At 39.1% G+C, this 13,291-nt stretch overlaps 1 protein-coding gene across 6 annotated transcripts in view; it reads left to right on the top strand.

The window, feature by feature from the left end:
* FOXP1 (forkhead box P1) overlaps window positions 1-13,291 on the top strand; it is a 401,475-nt gene that overhangs the window by 339,288 nt on the left and 48,896 nt on the right. For all 6 annotated transcript variants that reach the window (XM_055414316.2, XM_055414317.2, XM_055414313.2 and 3 more), the window contains one exon: window positions 5,560-5,664. In XM_055414316.2, the coding sequence (XP_055270291.1) occupies window positions 5,560-5,664 (105 nt within the window). The remainder of the gene's footprint in view (window positions 1-5,559; window positions 5,665-13,291) is intronic.

Below are 13,291 nucleotides of genomic sequence, written 5' to 3'. Positions count from 1 at the left end.
CATAGACGGCAGCCCACCAGGCTCCCTGTCCCTGGGATTCTCCAGGCAAGAACACTGACATCATTTCAGTCTTTTGTGGCTGAGCAGTGTTCCATTGCATGCCTGTGCCGCATCTTTATCCTTTGACCTGTCAGTGGGTGTTTAGGTTTCTGCAGTGTCTTCGCTCTTGTATTAGTAAGCAGTGCTGCTGTGAACTTTGGGGTGCATGTATCTTTTTGAGTTAGAGTTTCCCTTGGATATATGCCCAGGAGTGTGATTGCTGGAACCTATCTGAACTCTATTTTCCATTTTGTAAGGAGCCGCCATACTGTTCTCCATAGTGGCTGTACCAGTTTACATTTACACCAACAGTGTAGGAAGGTCCCCTTTTCTCTGAGGTGTCTGTGTTTTTCCTGTCTTTCAAAGATTCTTTTGGTTACCACAGGGAAAATTATCTTACAGGACTTAGAGCATAAAGATCACTAAAGTGTACAGATTGAAGTAAGAAGTTGTTCTTAGTTTTTAGCAGTGATTCTACTTCAAATTTTGGTTGAGTGGCGAACTTGAGAGGGTAACAGTGAATCATCAGTGGTGAAAAACCATTCCATTATTTAAAATCTTATCAAAGGCCTAAGACAGTGTTGAAATTAAGGCTCTGGCTGGTATACTGTGACATCATAAGAACAAATACCAAAACAAGTTTTAAATAAATGTCAGTGACACCATTACATCATACTGACTAATACAGAGCGTATTTAGTATTATGTAATATTAGAAATTGTTGCATATTTTTGTGTAATTATACTTTTCGTGGCAAGTTGGTTCTTTATAACCTGAAATGTTGTCACTATTATTGTGTTAATAAATATATCTAGTTTTTACATACCAAGGATTATGAGAAGAAATTTAAGTCACCATTTCTTTTTTGACTCTGTACTATTTGTATTTTATACATTTGGAATAAAGCTAAATAATAGAAAGTGCCAGAATGCTGTTTTTTCAAATCAGTTAGCATCATTCTGGTCCCAACCTTCAAGAATTTTTTTAAAGGGCAAATATTTATTGCCTATATGTCCACACAGAAATTAAATAGAATAATATAATTATTGTCTGTTCATTCACCAGTCCATCTAACATTAACTGAACCCATGTTATGTGCAAGGTACTGAGTAGGTAGAGATGAATTAGATGCAAACCCTGCCCCTAAAACTTTTCAACCTGGAAGTTCATAATAAGACATCATCTGTTAAACAATTGACCTTACACTTTTGAAGGTTAATTTTGGGGCAAGCATGTTTAGATCCCTTTAAAATCTATTTATTCATCCATTATTCAACACTTTATTCAGCGTTTATTCAAAACTGACCTTGGCAGTTTTTCCGAAGTTACATACTTCTCACATCAGTGAGCTCCCCTTTGAACAGTTGATTTAAATGATTAAGTCACAGGCTTTATCTAACCATGTTGAGGTGGTCATTTTCCCACCTGGTTTCATCATAAAAATGAAATTCTGAGTTAATTCAAGTTTAAAAATTCCCATGCTTGTTTATTAAACTTTATTTACTCTTCTCAAAATATGGGTGTTGGATTAGATTACCACAAGATCACCTCTGGTCCTCCAAATTCATAAATGTGTGTGTGCGTGTTTGCTCAGTTGTATCCAACTCCTTGTGACCCAGCCCGCCAGGCTCCCTGTCCATGGGATTTTCCAGGCAAGAATACTGGAGTGGCCTACTCTTTTTTTTTTTTGTTTTCTATTTACTGTCTTGTCCCTTTTGGCATATCCCAAAAAGCGGTAAGAATAGAAACATTTTCCACTTTTCTGGTGAAACAGAAAAGCTCCCATTCAGGGGTACACCTGGTAAGGTCTGAGGGTGCTTCATCCAGAATGACTAAAAGGCCAGAAGCGAGATCTAGCCACACAGGCAGCAAAGGTACCACATTTGCTTACACCAGCATCAGTCTGGAGAGTGAGTCCCACATAGACAGCACTTGATTTTTTCATGCGTATATATGTTTCTGTGTGGGTTTGTGTGGGTCTGTGTATATGTTTATCTATATATTGAACAGTTGCAAGAAAGACATACCTGTCACACACAAAATTTAAAACTTCAAAAGGTATAAAAAATGATACAGTGAAAATTTCGTTTCTCTACTCCCCTGGTTACTCCCCTGTGCCCCAGAGGGAACTATCTTCTGTGTCTTTCCAGAGAGGCTATTTCCCGGCACCACTGCAGTCTGTTCTTTTTCCTTCCAAAGCCAGCCGCTTTATTTCAGTCAGTTGTGTATGAATTGAGAGCAGCACTGAGATATGTCCACTCCCATGTGTAAAATAGATAGCTAGTGGGAAGCTGCTCTGTGGCACGGGGAGCTCAGCTCGGTGCTCCATGGCGATCTAGAGGGGTGGGATTGGGGAGGCTTACCAGGGAGGGGATGTATGTGTACATATGGCTGATTCACACTTGTACAGCAGCAACTGATGCAGTATTGTGAAGCAGGTGTACTCCAGTAAAATATGAAGTATTCACATAGGGAAAGCAAGTGACAGTGGTAGGTATAGCCTGTTTCCATGTTTTTAGACTCTAGTAATGCTTGAGAAAGAGAACGCAGCGTGGCGACGTGCCAGGGCACCTGCAGTGTTGACCAGGGTGGGCTTGTGCTAGGTGTGGGATGACGCTGGGGCAAAGCTGAGGAGCCAATACAGTATGAAGCAAACTTTTCAAAATAAGATCATGTAATGGTTTTGTGATAAAAATACGGTTTTAAGGTAGAGTACGTTTTCAGGAGGTCTGATGAGTATGTAAATATGAATGTGCGCCAGGAGTTGGCATTTCTCTTAGCCTTCAGATGTGAACGGTTACCCTTGTGAAGCTTCAGTGAGTTGTCATCTATCCTTCCTTTGAAATAAGGATATTCAGTTGAACCAAATATACATTCTTAGAGGAGAGTAGTTTTTTAATTCAGGTTACAAATAATTCAGGTTACACGGAATGTTTTGGAGGGTAAGGAGTGGGAGTGGTAAAGTTACTAAATTATGTGCATTTTATTTCTAGTTGTAAATCCCCTCTAGTGAAGACATGTTACTTTCTTTCACACTATAACTGAGAACCTTCTTGGCTTAACCCACAAAGCACAGAAGAATAACCATTGGCAGTTTGTAACTAGTGAGGTTAATTTTATATCTAAATTAGTTGAGTCTCTTCATTTCTAAAGAATCACATAAAGTAGGTACAGTGACTAAGAATGTACTCAGCATGTAGCATTTCTCAAGAGCTACTTAATAAAGTATCTGTGGTCAGTGTAAAACTTAGGACTGATTTCAGAGAGTGGTTCCATTTCTCTGAGTGTATCTTCTGGTGAAAATCAGCTCTGTACTGGGATGTTTGGCCTGGTAAATTTTACTTCTAACATTATTCATAAATATTAGAAACATGAAGGGAACCTCAGTGTCCAAAATGGAGGAATGTTAGGTTGATTTTGGCAGGTAACTTGACCTGAGATGGTATATGACAAGGTGTTAGGCATCAATATATAAGGCTTTTAAGGATTAATTAGTTGATAACAAGGCACATTATTTACAAAATTATCTTAAATTTGAAAGAATAAGGCAAACCTCCATGCCTTAATTTATCAAAAATGTATTTGTGTGCATTCGGGGGTAATTTTTTTTTTTCTTTTCAAGGTTTGTGCAACAAATATACACTGATTCTTTTAGGATTATAAAAATACTTTAATCTTCACAAAATTGGTAAAGAAAAGTGTTATTGTGGTTGGGCTTCTTTTTTTTTCTTTTTTTCCTTTGTGAGATATTGGTTTGGAACAGTTTTCTTTTTAAATGATTTCCTTCCCTCAGATATTCTGAGGATCTTGTTACTTAGAAGGATTCTTGGATTTTAAATATTGCCAGTAATTTTTTTTTTTAATTCTGTTTTGTACCATCCTTTAGTTAGTTAGTTTTTAAATTCAGAAGGTGAACATGATAGGTAGTCATTCTTTGCTTCATTCCAATGGAATTTCACCCTTTTACCTGCTCGGAGAATATCATTTTATTGCTGGGCTTTAGAAATCTCACTGTAACTACCTTAGTTCACTTGTGATTCTCTCTTTCTTCTGTGAGGGCACCTTTCAGTGCTTTCCTAACTCAAGTCTTTTGGTTTTTTGTTTGTGTTGTTTCTCAGATTCGTTCTCTGTTGTCAGGCAAAATAGTTTATTATTGTTTTAAAATGATACTAGGTTTCCTTAAGAGCCACAAAGAGACCTGTGGATCTTTGCTAAGGTGTGTGCTTAGTATTAATGACCTTAGTTGAAATGGTCATAATTTGCTTGCTGTGGATTAATTGCGTTGTAAGTCAGGGACAAGTGGCATGTGGGTCTGTCTGTTCTATGAATGCGAATCGATGAAACACATGAGCACACATCCTGGCAGCTACATAAAGTCCAAGCCCCTCGTGCATGTGTGTCATCTGTGTGTGTGTGTGCGTGTGTGTAATTATTATTCAGTGTGTTTGAAGTTCAGAGTCTGGCAGAGGCAGTGGAGTAAGTTGCAAAATAGCCCTTTCCTTGAAAAGAATGTGCTTTAGTACAAAACGGAACTCTTAATGTTAGTTTTACATTTCTTTTTGATAGAGTCTAAGATTATGGAAACGACAGTAAAAATATTTTGTCTGAAAGACGTATGGATGCAGAAATCTAACGGAGAAAATATTTGAGAATATGGTTCATCAGCAAGTACAACAGATACACTTTTCTAAGCACCACATGGCATGGATCAAAGCATCCTATGACCTGCATCTGTGTGGCCAAATCATCAGCTATCGATTGGCGCCCCAGTGGAGGAGCAACCCCTTTGTGTCCATGCCGAGTTTTCTTTCAGTCTTGGTGTCAGTCGCTGTAGGGATAGAATCTTCCTGCTCCAGTTAGGTTTGTTGTTGTTGTTAAGTTACTCATCTACCTGGATACATTTGTCTTTCTCAATTATTTCATTCTACATTCTAAATTATTTTATTGCACTCTGCTTAGTAAAATTCACTTGTGAAAAGACTTGTACAGTTTGGGGGATGCGCTTTGTGGTAGAAGGGAGAGAAAAATTTTATAATGCTCTGGGGAGAATCTCAAAATCAAGTACAGTTTATAATTTCTACTATGTAGACTCAATGGTAAGTTCTAGCCTTTTTTAAAATGTATGTATTTTTTAATTGAAGGATAATAACTTTGTAGAATTTTGTTGTTTTCTGCCAAACATCATCAAGAATCAGCCATAGGTATAAAGTTCTGGCCTTTTAACAAATCCTTTGCAGTCTGAGTATAGAGGTTTGCCTCTTAACAAAAGCCTGTCGAGCACTTTTCAAATGTGATGGTAACATTTCTAATATTGGACTGTTCACATTTTGAAATTTAGCTCTTGTTTTGTAAGTAAACTGTGCTGCAAAAGTAATTCATAAATTCCACGAAAGAGGAAAGCATGAGTTGGTTTGTGTTTGCGTTTTGGCGACACGGGCTGGCTCCTCTTGCCTTTTATGTCTGGTGGGATGGTTCTGGGCAGCCGATTCATTCTCTTGTCCTCTGTGTATTTTCTTTCAGTTTGTCCCATGAGGAGCATCCCCATAGCCATCCTCTCTATGGACACGGTGTATGCAAGTGGCCTGGCTGTGAAGCAGTGTGTGAAGATTTCCAGTCATTTCTAAAGTAAGAATGATTTGATAACACTTTCTTCTTAGACGTAGCTGTCACCTCCCACTGCTCATGCTTTTCCTCATGAAATGCCTTTTTGATGCAGGGTTTCACACCACCATTTTGAAGATAGACTCAAAATCACCATGTCTAGCATAGTCATAGGAATAGTTTTACAGATCTATTGAGTGTTGCCTTGTTAAGTGGAAAAAAGATTGATATCCAAGGGCAGTTTGATCCTATTTGTAAGATCTTTTACTTATTTTCTCAGAATGACAGTGATTAAGTAAAAATTGTTCCAGTGTTAAATGTGCAGTAATTTAGTCTTTGCTTTTACTCACATCCCTCCATATTAAATTAATAACACAGACACTAGCTCTAGTTTTGTATAATCAGTGTCAGTTACTGGCCAATTGTAACTTGATGATTGGGCCTCTTCTTTGTTTCTTCACAAATGACTTTACAAACGTCCAGGAAAAGCTACCAATTTGATTCTTACCTTTCTATATCACTGTTGGCTTTTGTTAGGATTCTTATTGTTATAGGGAAAAGGATTCAATTTAATTCCTGCAGTTAAAGTATGGCTGAAACTTGGGCTATCCCATTTGAATCTATACCACTGATGAAGCATCCCTTGAGTAAATAGTGTGTTAACCCTCTCGAAGCTGAAATGAGATGCTTCTGCACTACATCTTAAGATTTCCCTCATACACAGTGCCTTGTCCTTTAAAAATATTGAGATGAAACTGCCCTGCATTATTGACATCACATAAATATATTCATGGTATCATTGAATCATTGATGTATGTACTGAGTATAGTACTGCATTATATTCACTATATTTCTATATCATGCAGCAAGCAAACATATGCATGTATAAAACTCCTGTATATACAGGTGCATAATGGTTTGCAAACCGGGTGTTGGGGGGGGCAGTGGGGAGCCTTTGCCTCTGACTTTTCTGTCTCATTCAACCCCCATAATAGAGGTGGGCTGATTTACATGCAGGTCTCTGGTTTAGCTAGATCTTTATATTATTAGAACAATCTCAGTATCTATCTTTATGGACCTGGGTACAAATATTTTAATAAAACCATCCTTAGAGATACAGTGTTACCTGCAAGCACTTCTGGTGAATATCATGTTTTTAACGAATGAATGGAAGCCTGTGAATCTGTTTTGGTGCTTTCCCACTTTAATATTTTACTTCAGGAGCATTATGTGGTCATTAAAAACTTAAGTACTTAAATTTTTTTTAAAAAGAGATAGTTAAAATTGTTTCTAAATATTAATACTCAAGAGCAGTGATACTTTATTTTAAATTAAGCAACAGCTCTCTACAATTATGATAATTCAAGTTAGTGCTACTGGGCCTTGTTCTCTCCTAAATCCGTTATTGTAGACTCTTTATTTTATTACCTAATAACTTGCCTAATTGTATTTTGATAATGAGAAAAAGATCTTGGCAGAAACATTTCAATTCTAGTTTCACTTTCTGTACCAATCAATGCTAACTTTGATAAATATCTTGGTTTAATTTCACTCCTCTATAGAATGGCCAGTGAACATCTGTAAATATGATTTATTTTATAAAGTTTCTAAAACTATAGAATTACTATCAACATTCTTATTGACTTATGTCAGTTTTAGAGTCATGAGGGAAAAGGGCATTTTTCCAATTGACCACTTAAAATTTTTTGTTAATAGGCAAAGTATTTCCCACTCAGATCTTAGGTCCATTTATTATGTGAGCTGATGTTAGGTATATTTATGTAGTGGGGTGGGGGTGCAAATATACCTCCACGAAAAGACAGCACACTTTCAAACCACATCCATTTCTAAAGAAATGGATCTGAAGGTCATCAGAATAGAGCCTAGACTTGTTTCCTATAAAAAAGCCCATTTTTCTTCCAAGGATATTAGGAGTCTGGCCCTTGTATAGGAAGCCACCTGTTTAGTTTTCACTTTTATTCATGCCCCTCTATTATTCTGTGTGGTTTTGCACATGACATGGCGTGTTTGCTCAGTGAAATTGAGATGCTCACTATAGTCCTGCAACTGTTGCTTCTTTAGTTCTAGTACTTACTTATTGATGTATGTTTGTCGGAATACTTACGTTTGCAAGTTAAAGAAATCCAGCTTAAATTGGCTTAAACCAGAGAAAAAGAGGGTGGTATTGGGGGTTGATAATTGGCTCCTATAACTAGGAGGTCTGAACTACAGCTGGCTGCAAGCATGACTGGACCCTCATGCTTGAACCAAGGTTATTGGAGTATCGGTTCATTGCTCCTTAGCTCTGTTTTCTTCTGTGTTGACTTCCTACTCAGGCTCTTTCCAAGTAAAAGTAAAGAAGACAGATTCACCTGCCATAAGTTGATTGATCCCAGAGTGTTCTTTGCAGACTGTCATTGGCCCAGATTGAGTAGATGTTCTAGCTCTGAACCAGTCATAATGAGGCAGCCAGGCTTGAGTCACATGCCGACCTGCAGAGTGCAATAAGTTGTTCATCCCCCAGGGGCCACACGGGGGCTGGGGATGAGAGACTTGGTTCCCAAAAGTAAAAAAATGAATCTTGTAAAGCAGCAAATGGAGAGTAAATGCTGAATAATAAAACTGCCTCTAGTTCCTAGAGTTCTCATGGTGCTTTCCCAAGTTTACCCATTGATTGACAGCCTATGACAAATTCAGGATTTTTATATTCTTCCTCAGCGGTATCTTATCTCTTGGAAATTCACAGTAGTCTTTCAGTTTAAGGCCTAGAGTAGTGAAAAGTAAGTAACTCTTATGAGTTCACATTGGTTCAGTCTGAAGGGTGGTCATGTTGGCTGTAGTGAAACCAGCTTTGCCATATGGCCTATTGGAATGACATCACAGCAGTGTCATTATTATCAGAAAGTGATGTTTGAAGCATTTCTTCTCAAACTGCCAGATTTTGTAGACTGAAAGCACGTTTTTCCTGGGCCCGCGAGCAGGACCTTGTCCCATGATCCCACTTTAGAGGTGTTCTTTTACGATTTTAGAAAATTGATACTGGAGGTCTTAGATTCTCAAGACACTCTTCCCTAACACAGTGTCTATTGCTCTGCACTCCCGTTTTTTAATCACCATGTGGCATGGCATGTGGGATCTTAGTTCCTCAGTCAGGGATCAAAGCCACATTCCCTGCCTTGGGAGTGCAGAGTCTTAACCACTGGATCCCCCGGAAGTTCCCTGCTCTGTCTTTGATTTAGAGGTTGCTTCATAGATTTTTTTTTTTCCCCACCTATTTTCTAAATCCTTGAATTTTACACTCCCCTGGTATAGCGCTGACCTGTTCAACAATCATAGTTTGACGTGCTTTACATATATAACTCATTTAATACAGCCACCTTATAGTGATACTATTTCAGTATTACTCTCAAGCTACAGATAAGGATACTAAGGAACAGCAAGGTTAAATAATTTTCCCAAGGTCACACAGCTAATAATAGGTGGAGTCAAGATCTAAACCGAGGCAGTGTGACTTCATAGGACTTGCTGTTAACGGTTATATAACAGTGCCTGGTTAGAAGCAGTTCATTTTATTAACAGTATGCTTACTGTGTACGGCAGTAGGCACAAAGAAAGCTTTGAAGAAAGGCAGAATGGGTCTTGAAGCCAGTTGCTAGGAGTGTGTTCTTTGAGCTCAGTATAAGCACGTGTGATTTGGGATGATGATAATAACTGCCTCTTAGGGTTGGGAGAATGAAAAAGCACATCATGTCAGGTGTCTGGTCCATAGCAGGCACTGTCGAAAAATATTAGTACTTCTTTTCTCATCTACTGAAGTGTATTTTTAAAAAGAGAAATAACTGAAACTATACAAACATTGGGCTTCCCTTGTGACTCAGCTGGTAAAGAATCCACCTGCAATGAGGGAGACCTGGGTTCAATCACTGGATTGGGAAGATCTCCTGGAGAAGGGAAAGGCTACTCACTCCAGTATTCTGGCCTGGAGAATTCCATGGACTGTATAGTCTACGGGATCGCAAAGAGTCGGAAACGACTGAGCGACTTTCAGTTTCACTTTCTCACAAGTATTTCTGACCTTGTACCTAGGGAAGAGGTTGTGACTATGGCAAGCTTTAATATGTCAGAAGAGACTGTTCTTTAACATAATCCTCAACCATAAATTTCAGTAGAGTGTCCTACACAGTCAAAGGTGATCGTCGAACAGGGCTGGCAAACTTTTCCTGTAAAGGAGCCAGGTAGTCGATATGATGGACTTTCATGGGCCACCCGGTCTCCAAGACAAGCACTCAGTTTGTGGGCACAGAAGCAGCCATAGACTCTGTGTGGGGACTGGGCATGGCTGCGTCCTTTGCACTAGTTTGCTGACCTCTGACCTCGGGTACTCTCTTTGGTATCATTATGTTTTCAGCTGAGCCACGTCCTTGAATTCTCTGGGCATCGCTCTGCTGGCTTGTTTCAGGTCTCATAATGAGGCCTGTTTTTCTTTTTTTTTCTCTTCCTGAGGAAAAAATATCATAACTGTTGGTAAATCAGAACCAGAGATTTGACGCTTCTGTGATCATTCTGCAGTGTTTGTTCCCAAGGTGAGGTATACCACGGGGCCCTTGATTTCAAGATAAATACTGTACAAATAACTATCCTGTTGTCTTTCCCTCCCAGCCAAGAGAGGGATGCTTTATCAGAATCAGCAGATACCCAGTCTATTGTGTGCATTTATTTCCCTGTTTCTTCTCAAAACAAGTTGCAGTTTGAGTGTTTTGTTTTTTTTTTAATCTATCAACCGTGAGTTATCATGTGACGGTTGTGTTTGTTGGAAGAAGCTGATACCAGCAGGTACCCATGCTCAACTTCACTGCAGCCCGCCAGCCCTGCATTGCTTGGAATCCTCCAATAACAGGAAAACAAAAACAAGCCCAGTACCATCCAGATAGGTGAAGTTCCGAGTAGGCTTCTATCCGCACCCCTCGTGGATCAAGTTTTTTGTTTTTTCTTTTTTAACCAGGTTGAAGTCACAGTCCTCACCAATAAAAACAAGAATCTATAATTCTTCCTCTTTGCTCTTTGAAAAAGGGCGCATACTATTCTTCAGCAAGGTGGGGAGTGGATGTGAAGGTTAAATCATGACCACATTTTCCTGTTTCTGACTTGAAAGGTAAAATCAGACACAGATCCATAGTTCCACAAATACCAGGCCCTCGTGTGTGTTTGGGAAAGAGTATAATTTGGGCCCTTGCTTACTAGCCATGTGAAAGAAATTTTGTTTTAGTTTTTATCTTTGGGTTATTGCTCATGAAGAAAAGCACCATGCCAGACAATCAAAACCCAAATTCCTTTACACGTTAGTCAGATGTACATTACTTCTTAAAGCCAAAATAAGTTTTATATGTCCTCTTGGAGAAGACAGGGAGGGAAATGTCGCAAGAAAATGCCCAGCAGTGGAACTTTGACCCTTTCAAAAAGGTTGAGGGCTGGAGACAGCAGAGGACATTTCATCACTATTTCGCTTTTTAAAGAAAAAAAATTTTTTTTCCTGTGAATTTCACTTCTGAAAACTGTGAAGAGTTTTATGTGCAAGAAACTCCTAAGTGCTGCTCTGTAATGTTTTCACAAGTGTTTTTATCATGGTAACATCTTGTTTACTTTAGTTCCCGGCCTAAAACTACTTGGAACATGTTAAGAAAACATTTCAAGAAAGCCTCGACAAAGAGGCTTTTGTTTCCGCAGCCACCGCGAGGCTGCAAGGATCACAAAGGTGTTAACTTTCAGCCCCTTAAGCGCTTCCACATGAAATTCCAGCACCGATGTTTGTGGTTTTGGAAAAACAAAGTGTATGTTAAAGAAACCAGGTATATGCTAATACATGTCGAAGGAGGCCGGATATCATAAATTGTTCGAAACCTATTCGTGGCTCTGGGTTTGCACGCCTGAACGTTCTGCAGTGAAATTACCTCTGGTGAGTAAAGGAGAGCACGTGGAGGGGGACTAGCCTTCTAGAAGGTGGGCATATGCAAATACCATTCTCGCCTCTACATTTCAATCTCCAGAACTGGGGGTGGGAGGTGGGGGAGGAAAATTTCCCCCATCAGTTCCCAGGCGACAAGTCTTAGAGTTTTCCACAATGAGCTTAATATGTTTATGGATTGACTTTCCCACTTAAGCCTATTTGAGTTGGTTTGAGAAAAAGAAATATCAGGTGGTACCAAGAAACATTTTTTTCCCCCTTAAAATCTCTCCTTTCACCTTTCGACATTGTTCAGGAGTTCAAGACCTTTCCAAGCACTCAGAGGTCAGAATGGCCTAAATACCACAGTGCCCTCTAGTGATCTATAGAATGTTCAATAGAAAAGTTGAGACAAGTTTGCCAAAGACAACAGGCCCAGTGCCACCTCTTTGCTCAGAAAAAAGCAAGTAACATCGGAATGCATTTTTTTTCTGTCAGCAAACAGATTTTAGTCAGAAATGCAAATGAGATTTAATTTTTCCTCACAGGCTTTGAAAGCATTTGAGAATTTTCAAGACTGTCTACCCAGTCAGTTCTGCACATCACTGTGCCGTGTACCCAGCACAGTGTGTCACCGTAGAGACCGTGTGTTCTTATAGTTTAAAATCAGTTAGCCTAGGTGTTTCACGTGGTCACTTCCGGTGTGTAACGATAAAGCATCACGGAAAAGATAGGGATTGTCTTCACTGCACACTTTTATTGACAGTGTCTGCCATATTACGGCCACATCTAAATGGTAAAATTTATTATTAGCAGTAGTGTCACAAAAGTCTGAGACAGCGATTTTCCTTTCAATAAAAGTAGTTAAAAACCTTTTAGAAAATCCATAATTTTGATTGCTGGTACTTCATAAATGTATAACTGGTACTTTTTAGCTGTCTCTTTAGGGAAAAATGAGTTTTATCACCTGCCGTACCTGGGTTAATGAAATTGTGTGTTGGAATTTAGCCAGGATGAAAGATGAGATCATTCCAAGACACTAATATTGGCAACAGGTCTCATAAAAAGCTCTGACTTCTTGAGTGAAGTATCATTAGATTTTTTTAAAATTATTATTGTTTTATTTAAACTGGGGAATTTAAGTTAGTTGTCATCTCCAAAGTTTTGGTGCTAGCGAGATTCTCATTTCACCTCCCGTTCAAGACCCAGTGACCTCAAAACCTGGCCCGAGCCAAGAGAAACAGAGAAGCGTCCATCAGCGCCTGGTCAGAGCCTCCTGGCTTCAGGTTTCAGCTTCAGTTCCTGTGGAGCCCCTACAAATCACGACTCAGCTCAAAACTGAAAGAGCGCTGCCTCTTTCCCCGTGTTCCTCCTGTGTTTGATTGTTTGTGGATATTAGCTGTCCAGGAAATCCCATACTTACAGATATAAATCCAGAATGATCTTGTTTTTCCGCAGCCAGCCCAGGATGTATTAGACAGTTATGATGATTTGTTAATTTGGGCGACCTGTATTTATTTTACGTGTGCTGTATTCTTTGAGGGTGGAATCAGCTGTTGAAATAGGCTCGTCTCTCACACACAGTAAGGAAGCGCCCTTCTTTTTCTTTTCTGCTTTGGGTTTTCTTGCCTTATTTTTGGGAGGTTTTTTTTTAATCTCTTAGTGTCTGTTCTTTGTGCGCTTCTCCATATGGCTATCAGCAAGAGATAG

This window comes from Moschus berezovskii, chromosome 24 (assembly GCF_049115385.1).
Source record: "Moschus berezovskii isolate FMDL1 chromosome 24, NW_MosBer_1.0, whole genome shotgun sequence".
Lineage (NCBI taxonomy): Eukaryota > Metazoa > Chordata > Mammalia > Artiodactyla > Moschidae > Moschus > Moschus berezovskii.
Note: the sequence above shows the minus strand (reverse complement) of the source record. Positions and strands in the feature narration are given on the sequence as shown.